Genomic DNA, 19,279 nt, shown 5'->3' with positions numbered 1-19,279 from the left:
TTCAGGAGGAGGGTACAATGACCAGAGCACTGATGTTGCAGCAGACTGTTGCAGTATCTCCAGGTTGTTGAAATGCCGTAACAATATCTCTTGCAGAACTTTGCCAGAGTGAAAATGCAGGTGACCATGTCTCTCTCATCCCTGGTGGGGACATCGCAGAACTTCAATGAAGAATTTTTGCGACGTTCCCTGAAGACTATTTTGACATATGCTGAAGAAGATCTGGAACTTAGGGAGACAACATTTCCTGATCAGGTAAAAGAAATACTACAAGAGAAGTAATGTGTAGTTCATTAACAGGCTGTGCTTAAACCTTCATCTAGAGCTGGAATTTGCATGCATTCCCTGAAGGAGGTACTTTTTTTTTTTTTTTTTTTTTTTTTTTAAAATCACCTTAGTACATAAAACCCAGGTCCTTGATTAATTCTGACAACAAGGTGCAAACACACAAAGGTTCAGAGCGACTGTGGTCCTAAACATATCAGTGATTAGTTCGATTCCCATTGCCAGTTCATTACAGCAGTATATTTTTTACAGGTCCAGGATCTGGTGTTCAACCTCCATATGATCCTCTCTGACACGGTTAAAATGAAGGAGCACCAGGAAGATCCAGAAATGCTGATTGACCTAATGTACAGGTAGAGTTTATAACCATTGCGCTGTAAGGACAGTAGATGTCAGTGCTCCACATGGTGTTTGAACAACTTAGTACCTGCTGCACTTCCTGTATTTAGGGTGTGAGGTATCGTATTGCTGTGAACTTTGAGTGCTTGTTTTTATTAGCAGTTATTTTACTTTGAACTTAATCGTGTTTTAAACTGCTTGCCATGATTCACATTTCACCTCAAAGCAGCACAGCTTCTTGCTGTTTGGTTTTGGACTCAGATGTTGCACATTTCAGCCCTTATGGAGCTTGTTTTTGGAGCAGTTCCAGGCCTCAGTGCTCATGGACCAATATGTACCTGTCTGTTGTGTTTGAATGCAGTTTTGTTTGGCATTTATGTAGCTTATCTTGGATAAAAGTAGTTTGCATTCCCCAGCAGTCTCTAACAATCTTCTCCTCCACCTGAGTAAAGAACTCTCCCTGCTTACATCAGGGAAAACTTCAGGATCTTCCAGGACCTGCTTGCAGAAAAGGCTTTTTGGTGATGGTACATATGATGGTCTCCATATGCAAAAGATATACCAGAGCCATGTTAACATCCCGACTACCAAATTGCATGGTGTGGTCTGCACAAATGGTCCTGAAGGCTTCTTAGAAGGTGGCAGAGATTTTGTCATAAGCAACCAGGCAGGTCTGCTCCGATTGTCCCACACCTTTGGCTTACTGCCAGTCTCCAAGTGAAACAGGCGCTTTGGTCAAGAGCTTCAGCAGTCCCCCATAAAAGCGTTGTGCCATTGGGGGTAGTTGCAGTTGTTTGCCTGCCTCTAACTGGCTCAGAAATTTCTGAAGTAATGTAGGGTAACTTTCCATCTATATAGCTTCTTATGTCATGTATTTCTGGATAGCGTAGCACTGAGAATGGTTATTATTTAAGTAGAAGTAACTAAATACTAATCACAGACGTTTTCTTTTCAATTAGGATTGCAAAGGGCTATCAGAATTCCCCTGACCTGCGTTTGACGTGGCTGCAGAACATGGCTGGAAAGCACTCCGAGAGGAGCAATCATGCTGAATCAGCCCAGTGCCTGGTCCACTCTGCAGCCTTGGTGGCTGAATATCTAAGCATGCTGGAAGACCGAAAATACCTGCCTGTAGGGTGTGTTACATTTCAGGTGGGAATTATCCTCCGTAATGTACTTTTGGGTTTTGTCATCTGCTGCTGAGATACAGTCTCTCCACGTGCCAGGTGTTACTGTGCCTACATATTCGTACTGCACGTACTCAGTTTGTTTTGGGGAGAATGCGTTACAGCAACTTCTGAAAATTTTTACTATGCTTGAAGACTGTCTTGGTTCCCCTAAGTCTTTACATCCGTGGTCTGAATGAATCCAGTTCTTCTCATTTCTCCATTTAAGTCATGGGATTTTAACTTCTTCGATTTAGCCAGCGTGTCGTGGGTGCAGTTGATGAAAGTGGTTCCTGTGACTAGTAAGGTTAAGCAGGACAATACTGAGCAGAGCAAACAAGCGCGTACTTCGCTTTGAATGTATAGGTCGTCCAGTCCAGTTAGCTTAAGCATGTGCTGAAGTACCGTGCTCGTTCAGAAGGAAATTGAATAAAATGCACGTGAAAGCTGCCTCTTTAAAATTTTAGGATTTGGCTGAAAATCAGCTGGCTTTCAAAGTATTGCAAGTGTTGAATGTTGTTTAAATTGAGTAAAAATATTTTATCTACATTGTATCTCCTTAGAACATATCTTCCAATGTTTTGGAAGAGTCAGCAGTTTCTGATGATGTTGTGTCACCAGATGAAGAAGGTATCTGTTCTGGAAAGTATTTCACAGAAGCTGGTCTGGTGGGATTGCTGGAACAGGCTGCAGCATCTTTCTCCATGGTAGAAGACTTTAATTTCTTTACCTATCTTCTTCAGCAATCTTACACTGCTGGGCAATATGAAGGAAAATGTTTTCTCTATTAGCCTGTATAATTCTATTATACCAGCTTAATTTGCATGGAGCATTTGGAGTTTTAGTTGTTCAAGACAGCCCTGTTTTGCCCTCTGGAGTAAACTGTGCAAAGAATGGGACCTGGGACCAAGAGGCTTTTGTGTGTTTCCAGTGTCTTTCACTTCAACACTGCACATTTGGGAGTTCACAATAGCAAAGAAAGGCCGTAATGTTTTTCCTCCTCTTCTAAAAGAGTGGGCCGAGCGCTTTGTGTGAGCAGTGTTAATGAGCTGGTAGTAGTGTATCCATCAGAAACCAAGGAAAGCAAGTGAATTATTTCCCACAACACAACATGAAATATCATTCAGTGCGTTTAAGTACAAGCAGCAATAACTCCAGGGCAAAGACCTAGAACCCGTGCTGTGGGCTGGCTGAGCCTTGCCATGCAGTGTCTCAGCCTGCGATGGGCTGGATGCCCTCCATTAGAGACATCCTAAGGAAACTTCACGAAGCCCATCTCATGGAGTGCCAAAAGGGGATGCAGAAGTTGCTTAGGTTGAAGATGTGCTAAATAGAATGAGCTGTACTGTGTGCTTAAGCTTCCATATTTAATTCCCATAGATTTGGTTAGGATCCTATTTAGCTTGTTGTGCTCTTGTGCATATATCCATCCAAAATATCCTAGTTTTGATTCTGTTAATAATCTTATTTCTAGTAGCAATGTGTAATGCATTAGGCTCTTGATTTCAAGGGTAACTGAGGATTTTATTCCATTCATGTATGAGTATATGTTAAGAAAAAATGCTGATTACATTACAGTGGTATCTAAGCCACCTTTTCATTTTGCAGTTTTATAATTTAAATGCTGAGAGTATGTATTATTCCTACTGTTGAATTGATGGAGCAATCTGATGGACCTTATTTTTGTAGGCTGGCATGTATGAAGCAGTTAATGAGGTTTACAAAGTCCTTATTCCTATTCATGAAGCTAATAGAGATGCCAAGAAGCTATCTACTATTCATGGTAAACTCCAGGAAGCATTCAGCAAGATTGTTCACCAGGTAATGATTTGAATTTTCAGCTGCAATGTGAATTGTGAAGAAACTTCAAATGCTCAGGAAATAAAAACTACCTATTGAGGAAAAACTATTCTAATCAGATTACATGAGACTTGACAAATGGTGACCCACAGTAAATGCAAGGATCACTAACAGGATTTTTTTCTCTCTGGACATTTAACATGAGAGAACATCACATACCAAGTTTCACTGTAACTTCAGAAATATCCAAGAGTTAAAAATTCCAATCATCTGGCAGTTTATCCTTTCAAATGTTGTTTTAAACTGTGTTTTGCATGCTGGGAAAAACAACTGTATCTTGCCTTTAGTCCGGTAGGTAACATTCAGAAATGTTGGGGTTTTATTTGTCTGCTCATATGGTGGATAAATTATTGATAGAACCTTTCGAAGCTTAGATGGTGCAAAACCCACCAGCTTAGGTGCTGAGTATTTGATGAGAGTCATCAGAAGTTACCGACCCTCACAAAGCTCGACAGACCTCAGCTAAGCAGGAGACGAGCGCACTTGGCAACTCTCAAGAAGCACGTGTTATCTTCTAGGAGAGGGCTGCTGGGTGCGTGCCTTTCTGTCAGGGCAGGCAAGGACCCGGCAGACCCTCCTCCAGTACATGCCAGTGCTGCTCCGATCCCCCCACCCCAGTCAGCTTTCTGGTCATGGGCTGCTGGGTACGTCGTTTGTCTGTTGGTGCAGTTACCCTTATGCTGCCATCAGCTCCTCCGTAGATGTTGATTAGTACATGGATTTCATAGGATCCAGCTGAGGGTCTGGTGGTTTTCTCTGTGTTCTGGCATTGCCAGATTCCTGAGGTTAAATGAACCGATAGAGGACAATCATTGAGTGTCCTTCTGGGCCAGAGAAGGCCATTTTGGGTGCATGATGACTTATTGAAACCATTTCAGGTTTATGATACCTTACGTTGATGGTCATGTTTTGGCCTTTGAAACTTTTTTTTGGTTTCTGTGACATGCGCTTTTTACTTTTTATTACACAGAGTACTGGCTGGGAGGTAGGTAACTCCATTTTAGTTAGTAAAGAACACTAATAGATTTTTTCAGATGACTCACGCCAACGCTTGCCCACATGTGCTAGTTGTGGGTATTTCTGTTGCTGTCTGCTGTTAAAACAATTCATTAACCAAAGAAATACCAATAAACCGATTGTGGTTGTAGTAGGAAATTCTTCATAAGAAGCTGTAGGTAGTGCATGGATGCTGATGTGTTCCACTAATGAGGTTCTTTGGTGAATGAGCCACTGTATCATTACTAGTTTGTTTTTATAATTTGTTTATATTTCTTTTCATCAGCATTGACACAGAATATCATCCCTTCATGCCATATTTTCACCCCACCCACAGGGGTCGATTTAAGCAATAATGCTCAGAGGTACTGAAACACAAAACTGGTTTACTGCATGTGCAGACCATATCTCAGAGAATAGGCTGCTTCGTTCTGTTTGTTTAAGAACAATCAATATGTTATGTAGCTGTTTATCTGGCAGTAAAATAGCTTGGTCGTGTTAACTGGAGTCAGTTTTGCTGCTTTCATTTTTGTAGAGGCTGTTTGCTCACATTTCTACAACACACACTATGAGAACCACACATATGGATTAAAAATAGACAAAGCAGTCAGCTTCATCTGCAGTCGCACACAGCACAGCGAGTTGGGTAACGCAGGCCCTAGTCCAGTCAACACAGTGGGTACACGAGCGTCGAGAAGTCTCAGAAGACATTTTAAATGTTTAGTGAATATGATGTTACATTATTTGCTTAGACGTCAGCTGTCCAGTTTATCTCTGCTTTTTTTGTGAGTCAGGCAACTCAGTATGGGCCATCTCACTCCAGGTTTCCACCACGGGAGAGCATTGAAGCCCACACTTGAACTGGGGCCAAGACCAAATTTCTTTGACATTGTGTGACATAAATAATTTGGGCTGCTGGTGTCTGAACATCAGTTTTAATTCCAGCCTAGGAAGAAATGAAATCCAGTAGCTTAAAAGTAAACACTGACACTTAAGGGCTGGCCCTGTAAATCGTTTACTTGTTCCTGTGAAAAGTCCCGGCAGAGGAGGCAGCACAGCAATCCAGAGTACATGTTGTAGGGGTGTAAATGATGTGTGTTCAATAGCCAACAAATGTGAAGGCCTGTGAGCATCTATTTTGATTAGTCTGCCCCTAAATCGACCCCTGAAGAAAATCCTGTCATTGGTTATGATTCTAACATCACTCAGTCATGTTTTACTGCATGGTAAAAGACATCCATGGTTTCAGTTCTCGTCTGTCATCGTGCTCCTTCATTGCCACACTTTTTCTGATCTTTGTGCTTTGTAGCTTTCAGATTTGTTGCATGTTTTGCCCTTTTTCCTTATTTTAAATACTTTAATTGATGCTCACCCTTTTTTATTTTAAAGTTTATTTGCTGCCAATTTGCTGCTTGTTTGTTTTTTGGAATTTCCCTAATTAAATACTTTCTGTTTTCTCCTCTATCGCCCTGGTTGCTGACCCTCCTCCCCACTCTTACTATTGTCTGTTGTGGTAAGTTCCTACTTGTGGAATTTTTTTTTTTCCCCCTCTCTCTTCCCCCCCCGACTCCCCTTTTTGTTTTTTTATTTTACACTGTGGAAACCCCAATTTCATTTTGCCAAAGAGCTATGCCAACAGCGGGACCCGCCCCCCATGTCACAAGGAAAGTAGTATTGCCAACTACAAGCACTGACGTAGCCTGAATCTGGCACCAATGATTTCTGAGATCTGCTTAAACATACCAAGTGGTGGGGTTTTCTGCTTGTGTGTTTGTTCATTGAATAAATGTTGAATTAGTTCTTTTTGTTTACTTTCCAGTTAGGAAAGTTGTTAGGGAAAATCTTTTCATGCTATGCCATGAGAACTCAAAAATGCTTTTTAAAGCATTTTTGAGAGTGTGCAGGGTGAGGTTGCCATCAAATAGCAGGACTCCAGGAGCTGGTACTCTCAAAAAATCAATATTGGAAGACTTGTAATAGTTGGCAACACTGCAAAGGACCTTGGTTTAAAATTGAGCAAGAAAATAACAGTGATCAGTTTGGTAAAAATGATTGGATTTTGCATTCTGCACAGTGTGTATTGAAGGAGTTAGTTTTATTCCTACATACCTCAGGCTGACTCTGTCTTCAGGCAGCTGCTGCTGTGTTGGTCTTGGTGAAGAAAGCAGACGATCACTCTTGTGTCTGATTTTTTTCAAATCTTGTTGGCAAAGCTTTTTGTGTGCGTGCAAGAGATAACTCTAAAACTTTATTCCCAGCAATTTTGAAAGGTATTTACCATGCATAATAACAAATCATGAACCTTCATAAATCATGGTGGCTGTTATCTGCTCTGCCAGTTCTGTAATGGCTATTCAGTGTTCACCTTCATTCTCTTCTCCTCCCAAAGACCTATTATTTTTCATAAAATAATAGGAGATAAAATGCTTTTAATAATTTCTCCCTCATATCTGCATTTTTAGCTCTTTTCAGAAACAAGACCATGGAGTATTTTTAAGTTATTTGGTTTGTTTTCAGTACTATGATTAGATAGACTTCGGTATTGGCTAAATTTCAAAGACCCTAGTACAGAGCCATCCCATATTCTTAATGCCAGGCATGAAACTGAGCTCTCCTAATCTCAGGGGACTGGCAGCTACTGAATGTGTGTGTGAGGTATGGAATGGCCCGTAGGGGTTTGCTCTCCAGAAGAAGTTTATTTCCATCCCTTTGCTCCCAGGTACAGATCCCCCAGTATGAGTCACATATATTTCATGGCTGATGGATCCAGGGCTTTGTGGGGAGATCTTGCTGTCGCATGATGGGCTAACCAGTGCTCCTCGCTGCCAGCTCTTCTCCCTGGGATCCTTATGATAACCGAGTTCCTGGATTTATCAGGAAAAGCCAGTGCAGCTGGTCTTCATGACGATGAAAGGAGCGCCTAAGTTGGGAGCTGCCTTCACACGGGGGCACTGAATCTCACCGGGCTTCCCTGCTGCTACCACTCCTGGGACTTCCCAATGCCCCATTACTCTTATTTTAGGCATTTAGTAAATGCCACCAGAACTCCTTGTTCATTTATGCTGATCAACAGACAGCATTTTCTTCCTCCCTCGTTGTTATTTTTACAGCAACATAAATGAACGCTGCCTGTATCGAATAGCTGTCTGGGCAGATGTCCACATGGCAGATACTCACCTTGTAGGAACCAGGTTCTGCACATGCTTCATACTGTGAAAGTCACTCGCCGAGTAGGTAGGAAAAAGCACATGAATTAGAAGAGCAGCAGCGTCCCCTCCATCACTGGGGCCAGCCCTGTGTCCGTGGGTTGGGGCAGGATCCCACCAACTTCCACGTGGAGCGTGCCCAGGCCCCGTGTAAGGTTTGGGGAGCTGTTTCGTATGGCAGTTCTGTTAGGGAGACTTCTTGCTACCTTGAATTGAAAAAAAACAGCACAGCAAGCTGGAAATGCTGGGCATTGAGGGATTTTAGGATGGGTAATATTGTCCAAAACTGCGGCTTTGAAAAGGCAGCGATGAGTAAATTAAGGGTTCAGTAGGCTGCTCATTCCTGTATGGGTCCAGAGGGACGGGCACTGAAGAAAGACAGGGAGTCCAGGGAAATAGCCACCAGATGTTGCCAGATGGCACTTCCAATAAAACAGAATAGCTTTGCAGAACAGGGTCACACACTGGGAGGTGCTTCTGGGGATGGCTGTGGTGTGACGAAACCCTGTAGTCTACGCTGGCAGGTGGAGCTGGAGAAAAGTCCCTCTCTGGAGGAGGGATGCTCCGAGGGACAGGCTAGACCAGGGGTCCAAGGAGCCGCCTGCCCCACATTAAGCTTATGAGCAGCTCTTGGTGCGACTCCTTGTTTTCCTAAATTGGGGCATGTGTCCGTGCTCTTGCCAGAGCAGAGCCGATGAATTTGTATCTGCCGATGTCCCATAGTAAAGCCAAGATGTGGCTTGCTGTTATTAAGCAAGGCTGCTGCTGGCTCTGGTTGCTTCAGGCTTCACTTCCACTTCAGAGCTGGGCATCAGTCAGCTTTGCCCCACTGAAGGTACTCGGGGCGAGCAGCAGCCCTCGCCCCAAAAAAGCAACACCGCATCCTCCTGGCTGTGCCTCAGGCAAGAGGAGCCAAGCCGTGCCCGGGCAGCTCCGGCGTGACAGCCCAGAGTTTCCTCCAGGCCACGAGAAGGCGGTGGCTTGCTGTGACAGTGCTTTTTCCAATCTCTCGAGTTTGCCTGAGGGTTTTTTTTCTTATTTATTTTAGTTTGGCTTGTTTATCCTCTTTGCCTTCCATGGATCATGTTCACCATCACCACAAGAGATCAGTTTTGCCATAGCAAAATACTAAAAAAAAAAAAAAAAAAATCATACACGGCAGCCAGGACATCTGTAAGTGCTGTTTGAAACCAAACACTAGCCCAGATTCAGAAACATGGAGCATTATATACTACATCACACTTTCTCACGAGAGTAAAGGTGAACATTTTAGAGTTTCTTGCTGAAAGGCATTCTGGTTTGTGCATGCAGCGTGAGGTTTTTTTAACAAAAATCAAAGGTCTGATTTATTTTTAAAGTGTTTTCTTCTCTCTCTCTCTCTCTCAATCAGATTTTCTTCGTTACTTTTCCAGCAAAAATCTTTCTTGTTTCTCTACTTTTGTTGCATTTCTGGGCCAAATTCACCACTGGCTCAAATGGAAGCAGGTACATGATACAATGGATTGCATCTGCTTTCACCAGGAGTGACTTTGGCCCTCTTTACTAGATGTTAGTTACTAGAAGAGAACGTAACACCTTCCAGTTGACATGCTATTTAAAAAGCACCTGCGTGTGTGTGTGAGTGAACCAGACAATGACTTCGGCCCAATCCTGCAATTACTTGAGAGTGGATTACGGGGGCTCCGGTGTGGGTGATTTTCAGGGGTGTCTGTGTGCAATATCCTCCCTGCTGCCTACAGGGTACAGACCAGGCTAAGGGGTGTCTGCACAGGATTTGGAGAGCCTGAAATAATTACCCAAATGAAGGGACTTGCCTTTGGCTGTTCCTCAGAGACATCCAACACCCCCAGACTCCTCCTGGGGTGGGAAAAGTCATTGCAGGGTTGGGCTAATGGTCCTAACTGATCCATATAATTCCATGTTAGTTTATAATTTCATTGCGGTGTTTGCTGCTAAACGCATTCATGCTGAGTTCCAGGTGTGTTTTTTCTTTCCCTTCTTTCTTTCTATTTTTTTCCTTTGTTTCTTAATTTCTTTTTTATTTTGCATAAATTCAGGAGTCTGCCTGCAGCTGTGCTCGGGGGTATGCATGTCTCCACACTGAAATAACCTTTTGTTTCTCCAAACCTAGGATGGAAAGAGGATGTTTGGCACCTACTTCCGGGTCGGTTTTTATGGAACTAAATTTGGAGACCTGGATGAGCAAGAGTTTGTTTACAAGGAACCCGCGATAACAAAGTTAGCTGAAATTTCCCATAGGCTCGAGGTGAGATGATTGTGGCTGACCTCAAATTCTGTCCGTGAGTTGCAGTTTTAACTATTGTTGCATCAGTTATTTGAGAGCCGCGTTACCAAATTACAGGAAGCGGCGGAAATGAAAATCGTTGGGCAAAACCAGCGCTGTGCCTCTTGGAGACTGACGCAAGGCTGAGCTTAGAGAAACAAGTCACTTGGCGGAACAGTTTGCGGAGCCCCATGCAGTGGCCTGACGTCTCCTGTCCTCTTGCTGGTGCCACCGCTGCAGGAGGTGGGAGGAATGGAGGGAGAGGGGTCCCACAGGTTTTCCCTGATCTTGCAGCAAGATCATTCGAGAATTTGTAGCGCATCATCCTGTGTTTGCATTTCTCTTCAGCCGCCTGGTGAGAATATGATGACCTGGGCTTGAAAAAAGGTTGAGCTGTCTTCCAGGATCTGACTTTCAGACAGTATTGCATTTTGCTGTCATTTTGTTGCCTTCACATCATGTTCCTCTACTCCTAGAGATTGAACCCTCTAAGGTGGCTGAATTTCAGAGCCCCTGAGGTGGGACATCACAGGTCTGAAGTTTGTTTCAGCCGTGAACAAGCAAAGGCAACTCTCGATTCATCTAACTGGGGCTTGGGTGCAGCTCCGGGTACCACCCAGTGATCATCCGTACTGTGTAACGGTTAGCCTGGCCTGGTTTTTTGCCAACTAACCTGTGTCTAGACAATGTCTTAACACAGCCTGGGGAACAGCATGGGTCAGAGACTGTTCTCATCTGTGCACGTATGAGGCCATCCCCAGCGGGAGAGGAAGAGTGTTCAGCAGCATGGGTCTGGGCCGTGCCACGCTACTTGTTCGTAGGGCCCAGAGGGCAGACCTGGCCCTATTTTATTTGCTAGAACAGATCTGATGTCACGTTGTTGCTCACAACAATTTAGCTGCTGTCACGTTGCGCTGGAAGCAGCAGCGTTGTTTGAGGTTTAAGCCCATGAAACTGAGTTCAGAACCTGGCCATTCACCCAGCCCAGCAAAGCTGTGCTCTGATGCGGCACCTGATTTCCAGGCAGATCTCGTATTGACCCCAGTTTTCAGTTGAGCTCACAGACACACAGCGAGCTCAAATGGCTTGTTCGGAACCACGCAGCGTGTGTGCGTGCAGCTGGAAGGCTCCCGAGTTCTCCTGCCTTCCAGGGTGTTAGGCTTGTTTTTTCCTGTTGCCCCTGGAATGCGACTGATTTCATTCTCCTAGGTTCAGCAGATCACATTCAGCTCCGGCACAGCTACTGTTGAAGGCATGTGGAGCTTCGCCTCCCCTGAATATGCCTTTGTCTTTCCAACCCCCATCTCTCATGGCTGCATTTGACATTTTCTTTCAACGCATTTGCTCTTGATTGTAGGGATTTTACGGAGAACGGTTTGGTGAAGATGTACTTGAAGTGATTAAGGACTCAAACCCTGTGGACAAATGTAAACTAGATCCTAACAAGGTAAGAACCCAAGTACAGGTTTAGAAGTAGAACAGACCCTGAATGTATGCAAACGTAATGGGACAAATCCTGCCCTGAATTTTCACTCCCAAGTAGGCAGTGAAATCCACGAACAGAGCGTCTTGTGACTGCTTGGGATGAGAGCTGGGGAAAACCATCCCAGCAAAGGAGCGCAGAATTAGCCATTTCGTTCCGTGCCCTTGTAGCGGTTGGTGGAAAGGGAGGAGATGAAAGGACAGCAGAGGCCCAGGCTGCATTTGCCTTTCTCTGTAGTCTCTGCTGAGTGCAGGGAAGGAAGGGAGTTTGCCATTCACTGGCCTCTGGCTTTTGTGCAGCTGCAGCATTTTGTCACTCTTGTGCCATGTCCTTTAAGCGCAGCAAAAATAACAGGAGCGTGCCTAGGAAACAGGACTGTGGCTTAGGGCAGGGCATTACCTGCAAGGAAAGGAAGGAGACGCTTCATGTGAAGAGCATGAGAGGAGAGGGGCAGTGAGCTGTATTTGATCCAGTCCAGAAACTGCTGAGCAGCTACCAGCACCCCTGGTCCCTGTCAATGCGAGTGTGATTTTTCTGAGTAAAGGCAAAAACAAGTCCTAGTTCTTCCAGAGGTGGCTTCAAGAGGAAAGAGAGCAATCTGAGTTATTTCACTGATACAAAGCAGGGCGCAGGAGTCGGCTCTTCTCCTCTGGACCCGTACCTCACTGTGCCCACCTGGGTTCCTTCCTGCAGGCCTACATTCAGATAACCTACGTGGAGCCGTACTTTGACACGTACGAGATGAAGGACAGGATAACTTACTTCGACAAAAACTACAACCTGCGGCGTTTCATGTACTGCACGCCCTTCACGCTGGATGGCCGAGCTCACGGGGAGCTGCACGAGCAGTTCAAGCGCAAAACGATCCTGACGACGTCCCACGCCTTCCCTTACATTAAAACCAGGATAAACGTCATTCACAAAGAGGAGGTGAGGGCTGTGCTGTCAGGGCCTTCCTGAGACTAAGGGAAGTGGGTGCTGCTGAAACTCGTGCATGATCTGCTCTTGTATGTGTAGTTTAATACCATGGCCGTGTCCCTTCACGCTGTCAGATTAACACAGATGCACCCTCCTGGCCATCACCAGCCTAGCTTTCCCCTCTCTGTTAAAGATGCAGGAATTCGGCACAGAGCGAGAGCAGACAGTGCCATCGTGAGCTGCTCTGGTCGTTCACTGCAATGACTCCTTCGTTTTGAGTTTAAGAATGCCTCTGAACTTTTCCCTGTTCCTATTCAACCTAAACTAAACCCAGACTGATTTAGAAATGCAGTATGTCCTGCCACCTCTTTCACCAGTGTATCCCGATCACAGCAGCTGGTATTTGCAGGGGCCCTCAGTGAGCTTTGTAGTAATGCAGGTTGCTCCCTTCCATTCTGCTTGAACAGCGTGTCCTTTGCTTTGTGTTGCAGCTCACTTGCATGGCCTCAATGGCCCTAGGCCAGTGGGATCCTGAGGCTTTATAGAGAGATTTGTCCTATAGCTTATTTTTCAAGGGTAGGTGGGAACTGATGTGATCGCTGGGACACAATGAAAAATGCTTAGGCACTGACATAGAGCTGTAACCCTGGGCAGCTGGTCGCAGTGACCGCAAAGGGACACAAGTCTGCCCGCTCAGAAGCAATCCTAGAAAGCTCTTGAGTACCCAGATGTAAAAATACATTTAAAAATCAAACTTTTTCTTGATGTTCCTAAACCAGGACAGAGAGGATGCGTTTCTGAAGTGCTTCTGTCCCGACTGTCAGTCCTGTTGGTGTCCTCTACCACTTCAGTGTGCCACCCCAAAGTGACCTGTGTGTTTCTGAAAGTCTGTGTCTGGTTGGCAGTCTCGGCCATAACAAGTGCACTCTATTCTTGCTTAGATCATTTTGACACCCATTGAAGTTGCCATAGAGGACATGCAGAAGAAAACACAAGAATTGGCTTTTGCAACCCACCAAGACCCTGCGGACCCAAAGATGCTGCAGATGGTGCTGCAAGGATCAGTAGGTACCACAGTAAATCAGGTGAGGATCGTTATCTGAGCTGGAGACACTGGGCTAGTACATATCATTCAGTGCAGTGGATGCTCAGCATTGGGCCTTATTTCTAAATTAGGTTGGATTTTTTTCCCCATTCAGTCTATGGGATGTGTTTAAGGTCACTGGTAGGTCTAGACCACCTGCTCTCAGTGACTTTGCCATTTGAGCAAAAGTCCTGAAAATGTGGTTAGATCTGGAAAGTGGCTGAGAGGAGACAGCCCTCCCTCGGTTACCTGCTCCTTCCTGGCGTTCACAGTTGTTTCTGCTTGCTTCTACTTCTCCCCTTTAAAAAAAAAAAGTTTTATTACTTTCCCTTTGGTTAGCCAGGCTTTGGTGGGTGGAAGTAGGATTGTGTCCTGTTGTGGTTTTTGAGCAAAATGGAAAGCAAAACTAGTGAATGGAGAAAAATTGAGGAAAAACTGAGGGAGTATGAGTAAAGCTCCACTAATGCACAAGCTGGAAAAAAATCAGCTGGAGTTTCAAGTTCTGGGTTGAGTTTGCAGTGCTGGCAAACACTTCCATGGTTCCATCTGCATTGTTTAAACTTTGCTTAGTTGTGAGCTGAGCAAACTTTGTCAAGAGTCCTTATAAGAGAAAACAAGTATAGGCTCTCTGCATTTTCTCACACTGTTTTCCAAAAGCAGAGTTTTATTTAAAACAAACAAAAAAAGCCTTAAAGAGATTCAGTTGTGATGTTTGGTGATTTATGCCAGATTTACCAGCTGCAATTTTTCAAGATGCATTCTGTAAAGAAATGGTGCATTTTACGAATGTTTCTATGTGCAAGAAGTTTCTCCAGTGATTGGACGTGACAGATGGTTTGAAGAAACTTACTTTTTCTCTTCTGCTCCTAAAGGGACCGTTAGAAGTTGCACAAGTTTTCTTGTCTGAAATACCCAATGATCCAAAGCTCTTCAGACACCATAACAAACTGCGGCTCTGTTTCAAAGACTTCACGAAAAGGTATGGAGTATTGTCTTCAAACTGCCTGCCAGATGCAGTTATTACTACCACACCAGACAGGAACATGTACAGTAACACAGGGGGTATTGGGAGAGAGGAGTATTCACGTTGTAACTCCATCTGTCCAGTTTCCATATGCAGCTGTATTCCTCAGCTGCCCAGTTGGTTCCCTGTTTCTCTGGTGCTGCTGGTCCATGACTTAAGGGGCTGAAGTCATTCGGCTTTGCTGTTTATCAGGAATGAATTAGTGATCACAGTTCAGTTGTCAACAAGTGTTCCTGTTTCAGAAAACACAACTAGCCACGCTGGCACAAATGAACTCACAGCTTGGCAGGGTCAGGAGAAACTGTTGAATTGGCCAGGAGATTTAATTTCCCTCTTAAGTGAATTTCTCCAAATAGAGTGGAAGCATGCTGGCAGAATTCTCAAGAAATGTGCTGCCTGCTCTGCTTTCCTCTTGAGTAATGCAGACTGCAGTCTCAGTCCAGCATCTTTTGCAAGCACTAAAGAATTAAAAAATATATATATATAATTGAAATAAAAATGTTCCAAGCAAATAGAGCCAGTGGCAGCATAGTTTTCCCATATGTAATAAATGGCATTGATGATACAGTTCTTTTCATACTCTTTGTTTAAATTAATTCTTTGCAAGTAGAAGAGTTCCTGATGAACATCTCAGTCTGCTATTTATTAATCTTTCCTGAGGAGAGCAGTAGATCTATCCGTCTTTAAATCCTCTTGGACTGGAAGTGGCTATGTGGAGATCAGCTTTTCATTTCTCTTCAGAGAGGATAAACGTAACTGGAGAGTAAATTAAAATGAAAAAGGAGTTGTCACTCGAAGTGAAATGGAAATTGGAAATATGAGACCCTCTCCTTTCCCCATGGACACCAGGTTGTTTAGCTAAGTCTTTATTACCCAAAAGACAAGATAGAGAAGGAAATTATGTGTCATCCCAGAGGAACAGAATGAATTTTTTGTACTGTTAGATTAACAAGTCTGTAGCAAGCAGGTCCTTTTTTACATGCCCAAGTTTCACAGGCTTTTGTTTTCTAGATGCGAAGATGCTCTGCGCAAGAACAAGAGCCTGATCGGTCCAGACCAAAAGGAGTATCAGCGAGAACTTGAAAGGAATTATCACCGGTTAAAGGAAGCTCTCCAACCCTTGATAAATAGAAAGATTCCACAGTTGTATAAGGCAGTGCTGCCGGTCACTTGCCACAGGTGGATATTTGATTTTACTCTTTCAGCAGAGATAAAGAGGGTGTAAAACTGGGGGTTGGGTTGTCTGATCTTCCTGGTGAACCTGGGACGTCTATTTGTTTTCAATTATGGCTCTTTTGCCTGAGTCCATCCCTTTCCCCTTCTGTCCTGACATCAGAGCACATCCCCTTCCCAGCAGTTATGGTAGGTGGTGTTTGCAATGGTTCCTTTTGTTCCTAATCTATGACAAATTTTTTTTTTTGTTTTCATCCTGCATCCCATTCTTTTTAGATTGAAAACCACCCTCAGTGTGGCAGGCCTTTGACACTTGTTTGTTCCCAGTGAAACTGGGATGAGGAGCTCCAGGGACAGGCAGGCTGGAAGAATAGTTAGTGTCTTCCATGCTGGAAGACTGGTAAGCTGGAGTCCAGGCTTTTTGTTCGTCTGCAATGAGACTGAACATAAAAACCCCACTGGGATTGTATGAAGCAGGTCAGAGCCCATAGCACTGTAATCCCCTGGCACCAGCTGTGGCTGAGCAGGTTGACTTTGGGTACATCAAATTTCTAACAAGGCTCTGGCTCCCAGAGTAGGGGCAGAAGTGTTTCCCAGCAGGTACCCTCCACGTAATCTTTGGCTTGACAACTCCTTTTGTGTCCCCTGTCAGCAAAGTAGGCTAATGCAATCCAGCAAGACTGCTCTGCCCTGGCATCGTGGTCTCACACCAGTGAGTGGGGGGGAGTTTTTTTCTGGAAGGTGCTTTGTTAGCACCGAGCGGGACGGTGACGGTGCTTTTAACGACAGACCCTTTAGGAGATTGGTGTGAATGTGGACTGCAGCTCATGTCCATGCCGTTGGTTTAGGAGAATACAGCCCTGGTTTTGAACCTCTCCTCATGCAGGTGTAGTTCAGAGGTAAAGAGCGATGGGGAACATAAAAAAAATGTGAAAAGAGAAGCTTGGCAAAACTACGTTATAAAAAGAGCAAGACTTAGTGCTGGCTGAAGAAGGAAATGAGTGTTCCCAGCTCACACAGCAGTGCTTAGCGATGTTTCTGTAGCTGAATTTGATGTCGTTTTCTGTCTGCTGAATATTGCAGAAAGGTGGCTTCCCTCATTATCGTTCATGTACTGTGTGCTCGCTGTTCTCTGCTGGAGTCAGTTTTCACTGGCTGGGGATGGTGGGAGTACCAGTGCTTCCCTCCCCATCCAGGTGGGAACCTCACAAGCACTTTTGTGGTGGCGATTATTTTCTAGTCTTGTGAAGTTCAGTCCGTGTAGGGAGTCTAATACAGGTATTCCAGGCAAATTCCACTAGAGATTTATTTGAAAGACTTACTTAAATAAGATTTCAGTAGTGCAGATGGTTTGTGCTGCTTCTCTACGTACACATGAATTAAACTTTCTGTCAGCTTTCATGTCAGTAAACCTTGGGCAGTTGAATGATCCCAGACACAGAGCCAAAACCGATTCATTTGAAAAGCAATGAGTTCATGTCAGTGGACTTAATTTTTGTAGTAGCCAGCTGTAGAAAATACTGGAAATGAAGTATAGAATCATTCATCTGATGAGGCTTCTTATTTCATCATGGAAAATATGAGCTCATCATTGTATTTTCTCTCCCTCAGAGACTCCTTCAGCAGGATGAGCCTTCGCAAAATGGATATCTAAACGAGTTAAAAACCAAAATAAAAAAGCACTTAAAATTAAGGTTTTGAAAAGAAAGAGCCTTGTTATCAGCGCTGGGAATCAAAGAAGTTTTATTGTGAAATAAAACTTGGACTTCATCCTGGACATCCCACACACCTCTTCCTCCATCAAAGTGTTCAGTGGCCAAAAATCATTCTGAATTGTCAAATGTAGACTTATCAATGTTTGAAAAAAAAAAAAATCATGACAGTGGTATCCAGAGTATTGGTGATAAGCTGTAAACTTACCTGTTTTTTAAGGCATTTTTATGACTCAAAGGTACACTAAACGCATTTACCTTTATTTATAGCATTACCTAATGTTAAATTTATTTACTTTTAGTTCATATATTTAATTTATATTAGGACCATAAGCAAATGCATTTTTGAAGTTTTTAATGTAGTGATGATGGTTATTTTGATGGTACTATTAAATATGTGAATGTTTACACTTTAATTCCCTGTGCATTGGACTTCAGAGCTTGCCATCCTTGGGAAAAAGGTTCAGAGAAAGGTAAGTCTTACAGTAACACTTCTTAACCAAGTGGTGATTTTTTTATTATCCCTATCCTTTTTCCTTTGTAATTCTGAATATGAATTGCTGCAAAGAAAAATAATTCCATCTGTAGCCATCAGAAGAATGAAGGCACATCTTGTTACCACTTTACCTCCTTCAGTACCAGTGGAGTTTCAGCATGACTTCTGCGTGTACGTGGTCATTTCCACCAGCTAGGAAGTCCAAACAGCACAGTAATCTCCTCATAACTTTGAATGTGCAATTCAGCTTAGCAGTGTACATGCGACTAGACTGCTTTTTGTGTCCCTTTTTCAATTTAGAAACTGATTTCACGGGGAAAAAGAACATAAAATGATATCACAGTTTTAGTTAACTTACATAGAAAGCATTCTTTGCATTGTTGTTTATGTAAAGAAAAACATCTGTTTTACAGCAGTTTTGGTGGCTAAAACAGCACTTCAAGGAAACACCAGAATTGGAGCCGAGTACACAACTCCTAAATCTAGTCCTTTATATTTTTCCTCTGTATTGAACAAGGTCCCGTGGAAGAGGTGGCATGTGATTAAACACAAGCTTATTCTCTCTCTATAAATACCTAAATATGCATATATATACATACATACGTGTGTGTATATATATATAAACCCAAATTGGATAAATGTACATTTTTATATATATAAAGATATAAGGAAAAAATGGGGTTTATACACGAGCTTTGAGGACAGCAAACAATTATACATAGTCACTTCCAATTTGTGAGTATTTGACTTGTGAAACCTGAATAGTTTTTACCTTCAATTCTAAGGTACACATTCCCGTATATTAGAAGGTGCTGGGGGGGTGCACGTTTCTTTCGGGTTCACCCCCTTCTGTTTTAGCACTTGCAGCTGCAGCAAGCGCCCACCCTTGCGCATCAGCGGGGAGGGTTTAGGGTGGGAAGGGTCGCTTTTATTCTTGATACTTATTTCAAGTTATTAGTGGCTGCCTGTCAGCGTGCTGGTAGCAGGATGGTTGTCCTCTTACTGCTGAGCAGGTCTGGGAGCCACCGCAGGCTGCCCTGGTGGGATGGTTGGTACCCAGCAGGACGGCGCAGGGGAAGGGAGAGTGGTACTTTTTGCCAATTTTTGCTCCTTCTCCATACTCTTTTGTTCCAACAGCTCCATAGCGGTGGTGCTTTTTGGTAACGTGAGCGAGGCGCTTTTCTCAGCGTGCCGGTCTCTGAGCGTTTCCCTTGAAGACAAGCAGTCCTGAACTAGTTCTGTGTTACGGGTTA

At 43.8% G+C, this 19,279-nt stretch overlaps 1 protein-coding gene across 12 annotated transcripts in view; it reads left to right on the top strand.

The window, feature by feature from the left end:
* Nucleotides 1-18,859, top strand: part of DOCK7 (dedicator of cytokinesis 7) — a 111,223-nt gene extending 92,364 nt beyond the window's left edge. For 3 of the 12 annotated variants that reach the window (XM_075037270.1, XM_075037266.1, XM_075037261.1), the window contains 13 exons: nucleotides 97-255; nucleotides 538-638; nucleotides 1,584-1,776; nucleotides 2,354-2,497; nucleotides 3,480-3,611; nucleotides 4,621-4,635; nucleotides 9,984-10,118; nucleotides 11,494-11,583; nucleotides 12,313-12,549; nucleotides 13,479-13,622; nucleotides 14,494-14,600; nucleotides 15,657-15,824; nucleotides 17,430-18,859. In XM_075037270.1, the coding sequence (XP_074893371.1) occupies nucleotides 97-255; nucleotides 538-638; nucleotides 1,584-1,776; nucleotides 2,354-2,497; nucleotides 3,480-3,611; nucleotides 4,621-4,635; nucleotides 9,984-10,118; nucleotides 11,494-11,583; nucleotides 12,313-12,549; nucleotides 13,479-13,622; nucleotides 14,494-14,600; nucleotides 15,657-15,824; nucleotides 17,430-17,472 (1,668 nt within the window). In that variant the 3' untranslated portion in view covers nucleotides 17,473-18,859. Of the gene's footprint in view, nucleotides 1-96; nucleotides 256-537; nucleotides 639-1,583; nucleotides 1,777-2,353; nucleotides 2,498-3,479; nucleotides 3,612-4,620; nucleotides 4,636-6,164; nucleotides 9,338-9,983; nucleotides 10,119-11,493; nucleotides 11,584-12,312; nucleotides 12,550-13,478; nucleotides 13,623-14,493; nucleotides 14,601-15,656; nucleotides 15,825-17,429 lie in introns of those variants that run through there. The other 9 variants (XM_075037274.1, XM_075037269.1, XM_075037265.1 and 6 more) reach the window with 6 other exon arrangements.
* Nucleotides 18,860-19,279: the final 420 nt, after the last annotated feature.

The sequence above is a fragment of the Buteo buteo genome, chromosome 10 (assembly GCF_964188355.1).
Source record: "Buteo buteo chromosome 10, bButBut1.hap1.1, whole genome shotgun sequence".
Taxonomy (NCBI): domain Eukaryota; kingdom Metazoa; phylum Chordata; class Aves; order Accipitriformes; family Accipitridae; genus Buteo; species Buteo buteo.
This window is presented reverse-complemented; position numbering and strand designations above follow the sequence as displayed.